The 20,097-nt window shown below is 37.1% G+C and overlaps 1 protein-coding gene across 1 annotated transcript in view; it reads left to right on the top strand.

Annotated features, from left to right (window-relative positions):
* The window catches only part of LOC126416915 (protein nubbin-like), a 616,560-nt gene extending 602,862 nt beyond the window's left edge, over positions 1-13,698 (top strand). Inside the window, exons 7-11 of the mRNA XM_050084798.1 lie at positions 739-930; positions 2,021-2,089; positions 5,500-5,846; positions 7,455-7,751; positions 9,418-13,698. Of these exons, the coding sequence (XP_049940755.1) occupies positions 739-930; positions 2,021-2,089; positions 5,500-5,846; positions 7,455-7,751; positions 9,418-9,733 (1,221 nt within the window). The 3' untranslated portion in view covers positions 9,734-13,698. The remainder of the gene's footprint in view (positions 1-738; positions 931-2,020; positions 2,090-5,499; positions 5,847-7,454; positions 7,752-9,417) is intronic.
* Positions 13,699-20,097: the final 6,399 nt, after the last annotated feature.

The following is a 20,097-nucleotide window of genomic DNA, read 5'->3' as shown; positions in this document are numbered from 1 at the left end:
TTTTCTTTTATTTTTATGACCGCAGGGATCCAGAGCATTGTTTCTGAGAGACAATGTTCTTTTTCCTGAGTCATTTTACAGTGCTCCTTCACAGACACATAAAACCATTTCTCCATTATCTTGCAGGGAAGAGGCATTCTCTCCAACAACACAAGAAGAGAGGAAAAGAGAGAGAGAGAGAGAGAGAGAGAGAGAGAGAGAGAGAGAGAGAGAGAGAGAGAGAGCGGGCTGGGACACAAATATCGAAATGGTCATATCTTGATATGATTAGATACTATAATGGAGTCCTTGTTCATACTTATACGCACCACTCAGCATCTCCATTACATACTAATTTATTGTGTTTACTTGTTCCATCAGTCAGTTGTACCTATTTTGTTCTCTGGTTGAGAACTGCAAAATCCACCCATCCCAATCCTTTTCCATGTTGAACAGGATAATGTAAATAATTGACACTAATGGTAATTATTTATTGCAAAAAATTACTAATTTTTATTTTTATGGTGCATTAAAAATTTGATATTAATGAAGAGACGCTGTCCCATCCTAACATCTACAGATAAGAAATTTTGAAAATAGAGAGTAAGGCTTTAAATAACGTGTACATTTACATGAAATGAATATTAAAAGGATGCATACAAGATGAAATAAATATTACAAGGCCACATCCAAGATAGGTGTTTCAAACAGTAATTAATTATCAAATGTTAAATTGCTGATTTGTGTTAACTGTTTCAGCTGATGAGCCAGGGACAGCAGCTGTTCTTGCAGAATCAGCTGGCTGCTGCAGCAGCAGCATCGGGCTCTCTTGGACTGGGCTCCAGTACACAGCAAGTTCTGCAGCAGTTTGTGCTTTTCCAGCCTGGAGCCACTTCTTCACCTACTGCTCCAGCTCCTGGAAGCCAGGCACATTTCTTTCTGCAAAGTCGGGTGAGTGATTTTTGCCAAATATGTTGCCAACACAGTATCCCCTAGACCCAAGTCAGCTGTATTGTTTTCTAACATAGCCTAAATTTGATAATTTCAACAACAGACTCATTAATTCAGTTTCTGATGCTAATGAGATTGGATTCCAAACATTCTGCAATTATGAAAATGGCTGGGAAATAGGCCAATCAAGATGCATCAAGTCGGAACGATATCCTAGTCTGCAATGGATATATTACCTACAATTTTTGTTCATTTATCATGCTGCTCTGTACTAAATATAGATGAGGTAAATTACACAGAATGAAGTGCATAGTGAAAATATGTCATCATGTTTCACAGAAATGAGAATCTGCGTTAAAAATTTTCTTATAAACAAAAATATATACTCTAATGCATGCTCAGTTTTAATTATTTTGCCATAATTCTTTTACATAAAAAACTGTGAAGGTCCTATCATCTAAGTTAATGAACTGCAAAACCACTTACTATCTTAAATATTTTATAATAAAGTGCATACTTTATAGAAATGTGTATAGTAGTGTCAGTTCCATCAGTCCTGTGTGCTGTGGTTATTCTTGGCAGAACCAGTAACTACTGAAATTGATTGTGCGTATTATAATGACAGAAGATAAAATTTAATTTTCATTTTTCAAAGTACAACTACTAAGAAAAGAGAGAATTTGCACAGGTGCATGTTCCTTGTAGTAAACGCAATCTGTTATCAAACTAGAAGAAAATTACACTTTGCTAATGCACTAAACGTGAACTTACATTGCAGAATGTGATGGGCGTGTCTTGGAAAAATTAATGATTTCACAGGTTTTTGAAATGTTAAGAAAATGATATACAGATATCAATAATTTTCAAAAGCTTTGCTCCATTCTGTTTTCTCCCCACTTTCTCAAAGTTACAATACTCTGTCAATGTCATCTGTGAGACAGGATTTTCTTTTAAAATGTTTTTGCATATCATACATAAAATTCCCGTTACAACCTGTCTTCCCTTTCTATTTCAATGCCATATTCTCTCTGTAGCAACTGCCAACAACAGTAAGTTTCTGTTCTTGGCTATATGCCTCTGATGTTTACAGGATCTGTTACAACAAGGGTTTACTCATCAAAATCTGTCTGGGCGCGGAGTACCTACGCAGACAGCGCAGGTAACTCGCCCTTTCCTTGACTACCTGCTTGAATGCATTGTTTCCTTCCCTGTGAAACATTTGGTTTTTTGAAACCGTAGTAATTCCTGCATATCATTAGCCGCATGTCAAACATCTGCAGAGTTTCAAGATGCATGAGTAGGCTATAGTGCAATCTCAGAAAGAACCTCACATTTTTAGAGAAAGAATTCATTCATGACAGAAGGCTGCAGTTTTTTGTATTTAATTTTTTAGTGCTTGGGGAATCCAGCAATCTCTCTTGTTTAAACAGTTTTCTGCATATTCAGAAAACAAAACAATTATGATCCATGCAAAGTTTTACTGATAATATTCCTCTCATTGAATAAGATGATACACAAATGCTCTTTTTTTGTATCTGCTGTCACTTGTCTGATTACAGCACCCACCATTTTGCAGTCTCTCCTCCTGCACTGACTTTTGCTTCAGCAAGAAAAGCCCTGATGCTTATGTGATTTATTTATCTTAGCATGGCATGTTTATTTTATACTTTGTGACAGAGGGTCAAAAGTGAGCATTAAGCAATTATGTGTTGTAGTACATCATAATAATTATCCAATGTGAAATGTTCATAGAATGAGGGCTTTTACAACTGGATGACATTGCTGCTGGTAAACCATTCAAGGTATACGGTTGTGGTCCTTGAAATTCTTCTGTTCCTAACATTTTGTCCGGAACTGTGCCAGACATCTTCAGAGGTGTTGCTTCTCCATTGGCAAGACTCAACATAGGAGCAACGTCACTGAGACATCCAGTGCAGTTCTGCATGAAACATTAAGAACAGAAGAGTTTTGTGGATCATGACCCTTTACCTCAAAAGATTTACCAGCAGTAATGTGAAATGTGTTCCTCAACATGATTCAACTTTGTAGTTTTCCATAGTGATTTCAGATCATTTTCTTACATTATAAAATGCAAAATACAAAAATCTAGTAAACGAGAAGAAACAAGTGTTTGGATCCACATCTATGGGTAACAAGAGCATTAAAATACAAGAAATTAGAATCAGTCAGTATCATGAATATCACAGAAAATAAACCTGAAACGAGGAAAACTGAAGTATGAAATTTAATGTAACAGGAAAAGACAAGCTCCTTTAACTGTATCAAGAGGTATATTCGCTACATAAAATTACTGAGACAGAATGGTTGGCCATACTTTAAGTACCTTTGGGGGACCAAATTCCAGTCCTGCCAATACACATATTAAAAGTTAAAGTGACAGACTTTCTACTATAAGTTTCTGTCTCAGAAAAAGAGAGGGATGGGTTGGGGAAGGTTAGAAAGGGTGAGGTATGGCTTTTCCTCCTAGAGGAAGGAACAAATCTTTGACTACACTTATCCTGTGATACTTTTCATAATGTATTCTGAGTGACATGTCCTCTCCCAACCTTCCCTAACCTGTCACTCCCTCTTTCCTGAGGAAGGAACTAATAGTGCAGAAGGCTAGGATAGCTTTTTGCACGTTTATATGTTTCTTTAGGTAGTACTGGAATTTGGATACCTGAATTTAAAATACTTAATAAATATAGGAACTGGAAATGAGTTGATGAGGGAGAGGAAACTGAGGAGCAGCAAAAGTAAATAAGAAATGACATAACTTGTCAAAGATACAGAATACTGACAAGTGCAGTTTCCTTCTGTTCATTGTTTCTCAGCCCAGTTGCAATAGTTAATTTTTCAATATAAATGTCAGTTGAATCACCTCTGCACAAAATAAAATATTTCTTTGTGGAAATTTATAAATTATTTTGGCACTTTGTTAATATAAAAATATAGCCTGGCAAAGTTTCCTTGGCTATTATGTCCCAGGGTTAACAAAGTAATACTTATTTCTGGAAATACATTCTCACCATGTGAGAGATATTCACAGTGATCACAGAAAAGCACAACGAGCAGTTGCATGTGTGCCATGTATTTCCTAGCATATTCGAAAGAATGGATATGTCTTCTCATACCCACTGACAGTTCAAAGCATTACGAAAGAGAAATTACTCTCACTGTTAGAGAAAGGAGGAAAAACATAGACAACATTAGTAAGAGAAATCATTAGTGAACAGGAAGGCCAAGGAAAAATGCTATCACAACAAGGAATAAAATAAGCTTGCACATAAAAAGCAACTGAAATTATGTATTCGTCAGGTACACACAAAAGGAAAGTAAGTTTTTATTTTCATATATTGGTAGCCCAAGTTTTCCCAGCAAAAAATGTCCTAGCTGAGTAGCTGATAAAGAATGAAAAAAGGGTTTTGTGCATACACTAAAAAATACATTGAAGAGCCAAAGAAGGTGGTACACCTGTCTAATATCGAGCAGGGCCCCCACAAGCATGCAGAAGTGCCGCAACAGTACATGGCACAGACTCAACTAATGTCTGAAGTAGTGCTGCACGGAACTGAGACCAGAAATGCTGCAGGGCTGTCCATAAATCCATAAGAGTAGGAGGGTGTGGAATTCTCTTCTGAACAGCATGTTGCAAGGGATCCCAGATGTGCTCAATAATGTTCATGTCTGGGGAGTTTGGTGGCCAACTGAAGTATTTAAACTCAGTAGAGCATTCCTGGAGCCACTCTGTAGCAATTCTGGACTTGTGTGGTGTCGCATTGTCCTACAGGAATTGCCCAAGATCATTGGAATGTACAATGGACATGAATAGATGCAGGTTATCAAACAGGATGCTTACATATGTGTCACCTATCAGAGTCATATCTAGACATGTCAGGGGTCCCATATCACTCCAACTGCACCCACATGTTCATCCACTCGATACAATTTGAAACGAGACTCGTCCAACCAGGCAACATGTTTCCAGTCATCAACAGTCCAACATTGGGGTTGATGAGCGCATGCGAGGCATAAAGCTTTGTGCAGTGCAGTTATCGAGGGTACACGAGTGGGCCTTCAGCTCCAACAGCCCATATCAATGACGTTTCGTTGAATGGTTCACACACTGACACTTGCTGCTGGCCCAGTATTGAAATCTGCAACAATCTGCAGAAGGGTTGCACATCTGTCATGCTGAACGATTCTCTTCAGTCATTGTTGGTCCCCTTCTTGTAGGCTCTTTTTCTGGCCATAGCGATGTTGGAGATTTGATGTTTTATCGGATTCCTTATATTCACGATATATTCATGAAATTGTCATATGGGAAAAATCTTCACTTCATCCCTATCTCAGAAGTGCTGTGTCCCATCACTCATGTGCTGTATTCTGCCTGTTTACATATCTCTGCATTTGAGTATGTATGCCTATACCAGTTTCTTTGGCACTTTTTTTATGTTTTATATCCAGAATATCTCAGAAATTACATTACTGTTGTGATGATGCTGTGTGTACAAGAATTGTATAATGTTCATGCTGTTGCACAGAAACATATAATGAATGTGTTCACAGGTGCAGCATGCAGTGGCGCAAGCAGCCCAACAGCTGCAGCAGTTGCAGAAGCAACAGGCATCACAGCAACACAGTCATGCTCACGGGCCATCTCCCCACAACCATCATAACCACCACCACCACCACCACAATCACCATCACCAACATCACAAGGCTGGTGCAACAGTGATGAGGACTCCAGAACCACAACCACCAGGCCCAGACGAGACAACTGACCTGGAAGAATTGGAACAGTTTGCAAAAACTTTTAAGCAGCGACGCATAAAATTGGGGTTCACTCAAGGTGATGTTGGACTTGCTATGGGGAAACTATATGGGAATGACTTCTCACAAACCACAATCTCCAGGTTAGTTGTTAAAATTTTCTGCAAGTGGCATGAGAAAACTTATAACGTCTTTTACAACTCTTCTGGTATTATGAGAGAGCACTGCCAAATCTACAGTTTCATCTAAAATTGTCTGTAACTCACATCTGATTATATCATTGCTGACTAATGACAGAGAGTTTCTGGGTTCAGTCTCAGGAAACAACCTTGGATGTTATTTCAGTGACATCCACTCAGTATCATGGGGCCTTTATAAGCATAGCAACATCTTGCTACTTTTGTCTAATTCTGAGTCACAGCTCCATTTATAATTCTCACATTTCAACTTTATGACTTTGAATATTGAAATTCTATAAGTGTGTAATGAATCAATGAATTTAAATGTATTTTTCAAAAAAATTAAGACTGACACAAACATTCAATGGATTTTTTTTTCATTGATGTGCCAGAGAATTTTTTTGCTCACTGCTATCCTGTACCTAATGTATCAATGAATAATGCATTTGCCTCTTTATCAGATATTCATTGAGTGTGCTGCAGGCAGAAGTATTTTTTATTAAAAGATACAAATTCTTCTGTGATGTTTTACATTTACCCTTCTTAATCATAATTTCTGTAGCAGTATTTTTTAATCATTACAATGAAAGAAATGGCCAAAGTTGCAAATTTAACTTTTACTTATTTGATGACTACATTCAATTTGGGACCCAGTTTAAAATCATCCAGATAGTCAAAACTGTATTTTCCAAAATATAAGAACCATATCAAGATAACAAACTTGTGCAAATGAACAGTTATACAGCAGAGTTATCTGTATTTTCTGTAACTGTTCACTAACACTTTGTTAATAGGTACATCTTGGCACGGTTCTTATATTTTGGGAAATGCCATTTTGACTATCTGGATGATTTGAAAATGGGTCCTGAACCAAAACTAGTTATCAAGTAAATAAAAGTGAAATTGGCAGCTTTGGCTGGTTTTCTATTGTATTGATTAACACAAGTTGTTGCGCTGCAATTACTCTAGCATCCTGAAAGTTCATAAGTATTTTTTATTCCCACATATGCTAAAGTAATGCAGTCTTAAGCTGCTCTCAGGAATAGTGTGTCAGATTTTCCAGTTAATTGATCATTAACAGTACATGAACCCTTTCCCACTTCTGACATAGTAAATTGATATCTATCCAATTTAGTCCAAGTATAACCAACAGTGTAATATATTTAAAAACAAAGATGATGTGACTTACCATATGAAAGCACTGGTCTTTAAATATGTCTGCTTGTGTCTGTATATGTGTGGATGGATATGTGTGTGTGTGCGAGTGTATACCCGTCCTTTTTTCCCCCTAAGGTAAGTCTTTCCGCTCCCGCGTCTTTCCCTCTCCTTCCCTCTTCCCTGATGAGGCAACAGTTTGTTGCGAAAGCTTGAATTTTGTGTGTATGTATGTGTCTGTTTGTGTTTCTACGACCTACCAGCGCTTTCATATGGTAAGTCACATCATCTTTGTTTTTAAATATATTTTTCCCGCGTGGAATGTTTCCCTCTATTATATTGATATCATTAATTTGAACCCAACAGTGTAATATATTTGAGAAAGTCTTATTCTTGAGAGTTATTGTTGTGTTTCAGGTTTGAAGCTCTAAATCTGTCATTCAAGAACATGTGCAAATTGAAGCCACTGTTACAAAAGTGGTTAGAGGATGCAGACAGCTCAGCAAGCAACCCCGGCTCCTTAAGCAACCCTCTGACAACACCAGAGGCTGTAGGCCGTCGTCGCAAGAAGCGCACATCTATTGAGACAAGTGTCCGTGTAGCACTTGAGAAGGCTTTCCTACAGAATCCAAAGCCAACAAGTGAAGAAATTGCTGTGCTTGCTGAAAGTCTGGTCATGGAAAAGGAGGTGGTGCGAGTGTGGTTCTGTAACAGGTATGGGGCACACAAACTACTGTTGTGGTGTAGGAGTAATTTTCTTGACATATTAATAAATTGTTGCTTCTGTGAGTTTGTTTTAGTCATTTACAGGAAATATGTGTGATTTTCAAAGAGCAGATGCAGTCTCTTGCAGAAATGTATGTGATGTGGATTCATATGGTGCTGTTAGGCAAGTGATGTTACAGAATGTAAAATACCAGGAAATATCATGTTTTTTAAAGAAATTTCAAACATATTTTCACTGTACCAGCAATGTCCTCATAAAGGAAATTTTGATTCACAATGAAATACTTGAATGTGATTGAAAAAAACATATGAGAACAACTTGCACTGTGAATTCCATGGGACAACTGTTATGACTATTTACAGATGACAAAAATGCAACTACACATATGCAAATGCATTTCAGTTATCTGTAAGTTGAGTAGCTAGAAGTGAGACAAAACAAAGATTTTTGAGAGAATCAGTAAAAGCTGAAGATGAAACAAAAAAAAGTACTAAAATAATGAAAGATCACAAATAATAGGTGTAGAATTATGTTCCATTTTTAGTACCAGAGCTGAAATAAAAATAAACTTACCTAAACAAATATCCATCAAACGTAAATCTGAGATGGAATAGAATTATGTATAGGAGGCAGCATCTCTACTTGCAGGCATAACAGTGCTGAACAGTAGACAGGTCTGTAGAAGGGATATTAAACTGCTAAATGTTCAGATTGTGTCCATCTTCAGGGCTAGCTTCGAAAGCATAGCATTTCTAAATGCCTGTCTACTACTCAGTGCCCTTTTTATGTCATGAGAAGTGATCTTCTCTACTTTGCACAAACATGCATTCAACTACTTTGAGGATACAGTTGAAGGACCTCTGGAAACCATTGTCAGAATATAAGAGCTCAGATGCAGATTTTAGAAACAAGTATGATTAAGGACTCAGTACAAAATATGGATGTATGTGGGCTTGAAACTAAAGTGAGTAAGAGGAACTGAAGAACTCGGAGAACAATGGAAAAATGGCCTTAAAACAAATAAAGGTGTACTTCGAAAGGAGGAAATTCTAGACAAAGAAAATGATTGAAGTTTCTGAATGTTTGTAAGTGAACATTTTGCTATCAAATCCAGGTGGAGATACTGCATCTGACTGGAAATTGGTACCACAGTTCACAATAATTTTGTTGTAGAAGATATTACCTAGTTCTGAAAGTTATTAAATGCTGAACTGTTATTATCTTCTTCCATTGAATCTGTTTGTCAGCTATAGCAATTATAATTTTATGTAAAAAAAATCACCATTATTTACATTATATAATATACGTCTGTGCTCACGGTTTACAGTTTTGGAACTCCATTAATTCATCATATATATCAGTTACAATCTCCACTGATTGTGTCACATGTAGATATAACATCATGGGCTGATATTTGGGGCCATTTTTGCAACACAGCCACTCGCTATTTTGTTTATTGCTGTTGTGTGGAATACTTCACCCCCCTAAAATGATCCACTCCTCCAGAAAAAATAGACCATTTGATGTTTTAGCGCCAACAAACAGTTCTTATTACAATCTAATTTCAAAATTAGCCCATTGATTTGCTCCATAACACAACCTAACTAGCCCGGGAACAGGGTTATTTCGCTACCACCCCCTGCGTTGTTGCAGGCGCCAGAAGGAGAAGAGGATCAACCCCCCGAGTGCGGCGATGGGCGGGCCACCCGGCAGCAACACCCCTAGCAGCGGCAGTGCCGGCGGAGCGGGCTCCGGGAATGGCAGCACTGGCAGTACCACCGTGTTTGGCCACCTGGCTGGGCCCCTGGCTGCCACAGGCGCCCTGAGCATCAACGCCCACGCGCACGCCCACCCTCACCCTCACCCTCACCCACACCCGCACCCGCATGGCCCACTGTCGCTCGTCACAGGTGTGGGTGTAGGAGGACCTACAGCGAATTACTCTGCTCCTGCTGTCAAGACGGAATGACCTTTCTGAACTGTCATGCCATGGCGCATGACATATTGACTGCTCTCGATTGGTGGCAGTGTGGTGTCATTCTCTACATCAGTGAATATGTATTCCGAAAGTAGCTGTAAAAACAGTGTAAATAATGGTCGAAGTCATTCAGTAGAAGAAGAGCAAGAAACTGGACAGCTAATCACATAACTGCAGACTCTTTAAGCGTGTGTAAACTACCCAGTTTTACAAATTCATTTGTATCTGCTGGTGTAATAGAATCTACTGACTTGGCACTGTCAAAGTGTCTGTAACATAGTGTAAGTTAAGAGTGAATTATATTGGGACAATGTTGCAAACTGGCCACAGCACCATGGGGATGGGCCACTATCACACTATACGAGGCTTGATGGGGTCAAATAATGTTTTTAAAAAGTAAGGTCTTCTGTGTCATAGATGATAGGATGAGTCAGATATTACCACGCTAATTTTTTACAAAAATAATAAATAATGTTCTATTTGTGGTATTTAATCTTCATCACAGCCAATACTGAACAATTTGTTTAACATTTCTATCACAAAAATTTATCAAAATATGTAAAGTTTTACATTGAGAAGTGTTTTACTCATTTTGTCCATAATGAGATCAGTAGTAATCATTTATAAATTTCCAAAGAATATTTGACCAAGTTATTGCCTGATCTCAAGAAGTATAATTTTTTAACTGTAGCAAACTAAATTTATGGACTCCCTTTTAGCACTTCTTGCTGTTCCTCAGAGATCATTACATTATGTAACGTATTTCTTCCATGAAGAGAGTGAAAGGAAAGTGTAATAGTGGAAAATGTCTTCCATCAAAGAAGTTCCTATCAATTCTAGTATTATCTGATATGTAAATGCAATATATAGTCGTTTGTTTGCATGTAAAGTCCTCATTCATCGGTTGAACTTTTTTGGAAATGCCATTAAATTTGACCCATGCTCATGTGCTGATGGTCAGCAAACATATGTTCATATGTAGGTGTGTGTGATCAAGACAATGCCGTACCTATGCACCCCATGTACCCACCCGTCAAAGCAGGGTTCCTCATCAAATTCTGGGCAGGACATGGGCAGCTGTGTGCGGCACAACCCGAACTCTCGACTTTCATTCTCTGCTTGTCAAGAGGACCAAGAATAAAGTGAAAGTTCCTATTGCCATCTTGGCACAACCAAATATGGTTTGAAATGTCGAATGAGTTTCGGTTCTTTTTTATTTCAGTGTGAAAACAGATGTATTGTGTACTCTTTTAAATTTAAATTATGATCATAAAATCTAAAAATATAATAGCAGAGTTCATCATTTTAAAATTCTGCTTAATATTGTTACTTTTCACTGATTTCTTCCTATGAAAGATCTTCTCAGTCTGCTTTTCTCTGTGTTTCCACCATTGCAAAGGACGTTTCTTGGAAATACCAAAAATTAAGTTACCTTTGAGGTCATACAAGTGTTTTTATTTTCCTTGGGCTGTTAACCGTTATTGTTGTAGGATATCGATGTTATTACTTTATACCTGATTTTGTTTAGAATTTGGAATAGATTGACCAAATGTAAGCTAGTAGCAACCTATATTAACAAATGGTCATGGTGTTTATATGACCTTTTGTACTGTTGTGTACTATCTTGTGACTTCCTTCTTTTCCTTCTTGCAATTACTCATTGCAAAAAAAGTCATGTGTATCTATTCACTACTGTAGACTAAATATGAGCTGTATTGTAAATCTATTGTTTCTAATCTATCCACTTCCAAAGACTACAGACTGAGGCTATTGAAGGTGGCTTCAAAAATTCTTTTTTATTGGTGTGATATATGTCGTCCATATTTGTTTCTTAAGGTTCATTGGTACAGAATATTAGGTTCTGTGCCAGCTTACTGTGGTATTCTATAAATAGAAAATACACAAGAAGTAGGAACCATCTGTTGTCAGCATGTGTCTTGTCATCTTGTCACAGTAACACAAACTTTATATATCACATTGTGTTAACTTAGATGTTTAGAAATGATATAATAAAAACTGAGCATAAAATGAACCAATCAAATTTCTGGCCTCAGGAGTGTAAATTACTTATTTTAAACCTATTACTTTGATTGGTTCATTCTGAGAACTCTACTTGTAAAAGAAATATATAGCTGATGAACTTCAGTTTTTAAAGATTTTTCAAATATATTATGAGCAAAGATGTTTTTCAATTTTATGGAAGTTTGTTGATGAAGGAGATTTATATATTTGTGTCTGTGGAGAGATGATGTGAAACCTGAAAAGGACTCCTTCAGAGCAGCTATCCTTTTATTTTATGACTTATTTCAAACAATTTTGATACATATCATTCTGAATTTGGTGTACAAATTACAAAAGTTGTTTTGTTACTTATCTGTTAGATATTTAAATTGTTTGAAGTTTGGTGAGTTGACTGTTTTAATGCCATTTGCACTGTACAGTGATTGCTTATGCTAAAACTGATATATGTAATTTTTTTCCACACACAAAGCAGCCACCTGCCACTTTGTTACTGCCTTACATTATTGTTTCTGTTCAGCAAAGATGTACACCCTGCCAGTCCTTATATGGTTTAAGTTATTATGCTTCATACATGGCCTAATCAATTATCTGTCAATTTCTTACACTGTGGCTGAGTAAAATTGTGCTGCTATTCTGTTGTTTTCTACAAAGGACTCCAATCATTGCGGGTTAGCAAATTTTGTCCTTTTGAACATGTCATTGTTTCATGATCTTGCTTAATATTATAAAGTGGGAAAAACTTCCATATATATATGTAATATTTTATTCTACAATACATACAAAGTGAAATAAGAAAAAAATATTTGAAGTTGTGAACTTTGTAAGATATATTCCATTCTTTTTACAGGTATGACTTAATTAAGCAGTTGAGTGCCGCCCCCCCCCCCCCCCCCCCCCAAAAAAAAAAAAAAAACCCAAACTTAAATAAGTTGTGAAGCAGATTTGCTATTGTAGACAGCAGTTAACTCTTGTTTCTGCATGAGTGTACTGTTTATAAAGTCAGCAGAGAAGTATTTTGATTAAAGAAAATATCCTAGCTATGTCGCTGATGTACTTTCTCCACAGTCATTATTCAGTGTGAACTACATTTCTGATCAGTGGAGTTCAGTATCAAAACAGCTACTAAGCAAATGAAAGTGAAATATGTTAACTGTACCATAGATAACACTATTTATAACTTTACTTTGTCCATTGGCAGTGTTGATATTTCAGTTTGTAACAAATGAGAATTGGTCAGATAAGAAGATACATTTGGTAGTTGTGTCTTGTTACAGCTGAATTTTTATTATGAAACATGTCACTTAAATGGAAAGTGAGATTTATGTTTAAATATTAAGGCAGTAGATATTCACTTACCTGCTGACTATTTGCATCATATATCTTCTGTGTCTGCAATCTTCTCCATTTTATTCCATCCAAAAAACTGCTGACAAACAAGTAACAAGGTGTGCAGTGGTGTTACACAATACTATGGGTTCAGAAAACCTAACCAAGAGACATAAGAAAAGGGAATTAGTTGCTTGTAAATGAAGGGTGTGTGTGGAGAAATTTTGTTTCTAAGCTAAAGGTGCTAGCAAATAACAGAAATATTCTAGATGTATGAACATCAGAAGGTAGCTTCATTTTTGTTACACATTTTGTTTAAATGATTTGATGATTGTATATTTAATGAACAATAAGTTTTTATATAAATACTTGTGTTTCAAAGATATAATTTTGCCATTGTTAATACGAGGTGTAAGAGTGGGGGCAGGGGAACAAGTACAGGATATGCACATTGGAGCTACCTGGTTGTACAGAAACTGTAAAGGAAATATATGTTATATTATTTCATGGTGTTTTGACAAGTAATGCATATCTGTACTGTACCTGCCCTCTGATTAATGAAGAAATAGGCAATAAAATTATACTGCACATTATTTTCATTAAGTAAATGTGCTCTCAGTTTATCAAGTTGTCATGTTGTCCTGATATTCTGTTGAACTTAGTTGAACTAGGAATTTAAGTTCAAAAATTTCGTAAAAACTGACATTATACATGAAGAAGACATTAAAATAATATCAGTTACAAACTTAAAAGAGATTGTGTGCAGGATTATATATTAACAAATATACAATGATAACTTTCAAGAAAATCACTGATGCATTGAAGAAAGTCTTACACAACACATTACAGAACACAGTGCCATGCTTCAATTACTCATCTCAGAAATAATAGAAATAATTGACATTCATCATTTACATGTTTTTGTATTGCGACTGCAAAAATGTCTCATAACATGATACAGAACAGAGTGCCTTGCTTCTCAGAAATAACTGTAGCAGATGCTATTCATCATTTAAACAGTTTTATATTGGGACTGCATCTTTTACTACTCAGCTAATATTTGTGCACTAATAACATTCTAGACCAGGAGAGACAAGATGTGCATATTTTGTTTTTCAGTAGCAATGTAAGGACCGGCCAAGATGGCCACACGCATTAGCACACTGCTTCTGGGATTCTGAGAGGTGTACCAACCCTGGATCAAATGTGCCCCATTGATTAATGACATGAGTCGGTGTGTCTGGATGCAGTTTCACACATCCGACTAGGTGAATACTGGGCTGGTATTTGCACCCCCACCTCAGTTACAAGATCTGCAAACATTTTAAAAATGTTCACACACTTTCACATGGGATAACACTAGATGCAGATAGGTGGAGTACACAGATTCTGTCCTGGAGAGGAAGGGGTGGTGACAGGTGTGGGATCTGGCCACCCTCTACAACTAACACTGCCAAATCCCAATCAACATGCCAACCCCGTGTGAAGATACAAGGAAAAAGAAGAAGAAGAAGCAGCAGAATAGTAATCTAGGATTTTCATCATCCTATTACATGAGACTTTTGACGAAGTTCTTCTCAAGCATCTGTTTATCTGTTTTCCGATATCTTCCATTACTTCCTTTGCATCCATTACTCTAGCCCACGGTGTATTTCAGTCAGTTCTAAAATGGTTGTTTTCATGAAAAATTGTCCATATATGGTATGAAGCTCTTCTTGGAGTTCCTGCTTACTAACATGTCATGCTTACTAATATGTCTGTACGCCCAAACATTTTATGCAGAAATGGGTCCCTCTGTACCACCACTTCAGGTCTGATTACATGAAGTGTTTAAGTCTCTCATAAGTTCTGCCTGGCTGGTTTCCTGTTAGTGTATGCTGGCAAGGAGCAGAAAACACAGGTGGGTAACACTGGACATGTTGAGTGGAGAGAAAGTCCTCTTCTCTCTTCATGCTGTTCATACTGGTAAATGTATTTCACCCTTCCTTCCTGTAAGCTCAAAGAAAAATTACAAAAAAAGATATAATGGATCATTATTTAACATTAGACTGCATGTGCTGATAGGTTGAGTTTGGGAATTAATCACGAAGTAGATGACTGATTTGTGGTGGTAGCACATGCTACTCTGCACTTACTTTTGTTTATAAAACCACAGAAAAAGAAAAATGAATTTCTGTGAGGAAGATGCAGGGCAACTAAAATGCCATTAGAAGTGTTTATTTCATGTTAACATAGTTCAATAAGTCATTAGTGCCTACACTACTAGAAAAGATTTAGAAATGTGGCATTTTCAGATGTTTTAAAAGGCTTCAACCTTTCTTCTGAAACAGGAAAGAGAAGAAATGAACAACTTCATCACCATATTAATGACTAATTGGCAAATACTGGATTAAAATTTTTGATTATTCAGCTGAATAATAAGTTCTTTTTCATTTCAACATCTCACAATAAAATCATTAACTAATTAAAATACAGTCACACACACAAGTAGTTCAGTGAAGTTACCTATTGATGAGCATCAATTTTTCTGATTCTTCTGGATTAGCTACTGCAGAAAAGGAAAACTAATTGCCCTATTTGTGGCACAAATCTAGTTGTGGACAGTTCTGACCAACTAAAAAAATTTGGTAATGGGCTAGTTCCGTTTACTTATCATAATTCAACAAAACATTTCATTGTTTGAGACTGTCTTGTAATGTTATGTTTAAAGACCAACCATCAAAGGCCAAAAGTCATTTACTCTAATGAACAGCAACAATAGGTGATTGCTTGGTGTTGCAGGTGAATTTTAATTGTAATGAAGTTTCCAGTAAAGGACAAGATAATACGAATGAAAATTTCCATTACCATACTCTGTTTAGACTTGTATCATATTTAAAAATGATGTACATTATAATCCAGAATTCAGATTATAGAGCCCCTGAAGTTGGCAGTCTGAACTAGAATAAACTTTGGAAAGAACAATTATTGCAATGAAATATTTTAGGGGCATAGTGAATTTTGCACTGGAACTAAAACCAGTAATTTTAGGTGTGAAAAGGCTGGCTCTCACTACATATCACAAAAAGGAAATTGAAAACATCCTCATGAACACTAGAGAACCTCTACGAGAACTTTCTGTAGATACAAACTTAAAAGAGAAAAGTATAGACTTAAACATGTCATGGAAGAAATGTTATTTAGCATAAAATCCACTGCTTTTCCACTATTTCCATCACCATACTGTTTATCTACCCCAGCAGACTTTAAATACTGACGCTTAATGGAAGAACAATACCTTGTAATAGAATGGAGTTTTACTTTACTATTTACTGAGGTTTATGTGTAATGTATTTGCAAGCAGAATGAAGGATTATATTTGCTTGTTCTGTCAAGTGGGATAAGGCATCATAGTAAATTAATTTTTTTGTTAGCAAAAATAATCCTTGAAATAAATTATGAAGATGCAGAAAGAAAAATGCCAAAAGAAAAATGAGCATACAACATCTCATTTACCAGCCATGGCATATTGACTGAACAACGCATCCCCATTGTATAAAACTGATGTGTCCTAAGACGACAGGGCCTCTGTTCACAGAGATCGCATCCTCCGGGACTGGTGAATTATCTCCCATGGGCACCACAGTCACCAGATCTCAGTATATTGAGCCTTTTTGGTCTGCTTTGGAGAGAAGGGTGCGTGATCACTATACACCTCCATCGTTGTTACCGAAATTGGCCACTATTTTGTAGGAAGAATGGTACAAAATTCACATAAAAACCACACAGGACCTGTGTTCATTCCTTCAAGATGACTGGAAGCTGTTCCAAATGCCAACAGGTTTCCTGCACTGTATTAGGCATGTTAATGTATTGTGTTTCTGGTGTTTCCATATTTTTGTCCAACCCCTGTATTATATGTCCATTTAGCTTTCTTACCACGCGGAGAAGACTTGTTGAGAAAGACAACAGAAGGTTTAAATTTCATGCATGTAGCACCTCTGGATTCTATGCTACAGTGAATAAAGATGGAAAATATGACAAATCAAGAAAATTCAACACAAACCCCATAATGGTGAGAGACTTTATTTACTAGGTAAACAAAGCTCTTGCCATTCTAATTTTACTCACTCCACTACTTAATAGATTTCTACCTTTCTTATTTTTTCTCTGAAGTTCCCAAATTAAATTTTATATTTTCTTTAAGGTTAACTATTGTTTTTCTCTTTGGTTGACATAAGAAGGAAAGGCTAGGACTATTGTGGAATACCAGTATTTCTTCTTTTTTTTTTTTAAATGAATATCCACACTGGCATAAATTGCAGTACCACGGAAAGAAGTAATAAAGATGGTTTGATAGATCAGTGTTTATATGATGAGTGCATCAGTGAATTACAATTTGTTTCATTTTCAACAGTATACAACATTAAGCATCAATGCTGTTATTCTTCCTACTTGTGAGATTGGATTTAATTTTCACCCTGGATTAATTTCTATATTTTGCCCCACTATTTAGTCCAGTCCATCAGGAAACCAGGGAAATCAAGGGAATGGCCTCCAACCTCAGAGACATTTAGTTATTTTCCATATGGTAACTATCATTACAGTATTTTGACAAATAAGTTTTTCTATTTTCATTGGAAAATTTTACACAAAATAATTTTCCTTATTGGTTGGATGCATTTTGCAAGACCTACAATTATTTACCAAATGAATAGTTTCCATGGAAAAATATCTTGTTTATATGATTCATAAGTTGGTGCAGTTCTTTTCATCATTGGTCGAATGGAGTTTTTACATTAATATTTGTTTGGTTTTCATAGCTGTTTGGCATTTACAAAGGGTATTCATAGAGAGACTCTTGCTTCACAAATGAAACAGAGTGGAGATTGTTCATATGGATTGTATACGAGGTGCGGCTAGAAAAAAACCGGACTGATGCTGGAAAAAACATTTATTTACAATTATTTACAATTTCATGTTATCTCCTTCAATGTACTCTCCTCCTCGGTCTCTACACCGCTCCATACGAATTTTCCACTGTTCATAGCAATGCTACAGGTCATTTTCGGTAAGTCCATACATTACTTCCGTCACTTTTTCTTTTACTGCTTCAACAGTCTCAAATCTAGTTCCTTTCAAAGCTGACTTGACTTTAGGGAAAAGAAAAAAGTCACAGGGGGCCAAATCAGGTGAGTAGGGTGGATGATCTAAGATGGGAATGTTGTGTTTTGCCAAAAACGTCTTCACTGACAACGCACTGTGAGCTGGGGCATTGTCTTGGTGAAGGATCCACGACTTTTTTCTCCACAAATCGTTCCGTTTTCTCCGTACTCGCTCACGTGGGGTAGCCAGGACGCTAATGTAGTAATGCTGATTCACTGTTTGTCCCTCTGGTACCCAATCAATGTGCACAATCCCTTTGATGTCAAAAAAAAAAAAAAAAACAATCATCATTGCCTTAAATTTCGATTTTGACATTCGTGCTTTTTTTTGTCGTGGAGAACCGGGAGTTTTCCAATGCATCGATTGGTGTTTAGTTTCGGGATCGTAAGTAAAAAACCATGATTCATCGCAAGTAATAACATTTTGTAAGAAGGTGGGATCACTTTCAATGTTTTCCAGGATGTCAGAACAAATCATTCTTCGGCGTTCCTTCTGTTCAATTGTGAGACACTTTGGAACCATTTTTGAACACACTTTGTTCATGTTGAAACTTTCATGAAGAATCTGCCTAACACTTTCCTTGTCAACTCCTGTTAACTCAGACTCTGCTCTGATTGTTAAACGGTGATCTTGTCGAACAAGTTTACCGATTTTTTCAATGTTTGCATCAGTTTTTGCTGACAATGGTCTGCCAGTGCGAGTGTCATCACTGGTGTCTTCGCGGCCATCTTTAAATCGTTTAAACCACTCAAACACTTGTGTTCGCGATAAACAATCATCGCCGTACACTTGTTGTAACATTACAAACGTTTCACTTGCAGATTTTCCTAGTTTGAAACAAAATTTGATGTTAACACGCTGTTCTTTCTGTACACTCAACATTTTCCGACGCACAGACAAAACGTCAACTACTTAAAACAGACGCCACGGGCAGACTGAGTGCAGGAGGCAGCTGAAACTCGAGCAGTAGGTGGAGCGAGAGTCACGTGACAGGCCACGTGACTTTCAGCCTTATTGCATTCGTTTTATTGTTTCACCAGTACTAGTCCGATTTTTTTCTAGCCACATCTCGTATATGGTTGTCAGTGGAGCTTTGTCTCCTAGCTTCAGCCAAGGAAGCAGAGTGATGATCCAACTTAAGGGGGTACAGCTCACAGAACCACCATCCAGCATGGCAGGAACAAATGAAACAACTGAACACTGGTATCAAAAACATATAACAGTAATAGCTCTCTGATGGGAAAACAAGGTAAACATCAATTGTGAAACTGGAGGTAGAGATATTCTCGCTCATAAGAGATATACTAACCTACCACAAAATGTAAACATGCGGATTACGGAGAAGCAATCTACAACAAAGTTCATTTGATAATGGTTAGCAGAAAAATGGCTCTGAGCACTATGGGACTTAACTTCCAAGGTCATCAGTCCCCTACCTAAGGACATCACACACATCCATGCCCGAGGCAGGATTCGAACCTGCAACCGTGGCGGTCCCGCGGTTCCAGATTGTAGCGCCTAGAACTGCTCGGCCACCCCGGCCAGCTAATGGTTAGCAGAATCTGTCTGCGAGCCAGTTGAGTTCATTGTTCATCAACTTGTGACTCAGACCACAGCCCACAGTCATAGCAATACAGGCCATTATATCTACAAATGCACTTACATTGTACATGTGTAGTTAGTTTAATAAGCCATATCACATATTTTGAAGGTGCCTGATGCACACAGTTTTTATTACCAATGCCAGCTGGCCAAACTAATTTTCATCTCAGCAGCAGTTGCTCAGTAGTAGCATGTCTCTACTTCCATTTACTTCTGTAATGCTCACGGCAGTACTTCCATCACACAGTCCATCAAGTGAC

This window comes from Schistocerca serialis, chromosome 8, assembly GCF_023864345.2.
Source record: "Schistocerca serialis cubense isolate TAMUIC-IGC-003099 chromosome 8, iqSchSeri2.2, whole genome shotgun sequence".
In the NCBI taxonomy this organism is placed as follows: domain Eukaryota; kingdom Metazoa; phylum Arthropoda; class Insecta; order Orthoptera; family Acrididae; genus Schistocerca; species Schistocerca serialis.
The sequence above is the reverse complement of the archived record's forward strand: the minus strand, read 5'-3'. Positions and strand labels throughout refer to the sequence as shown.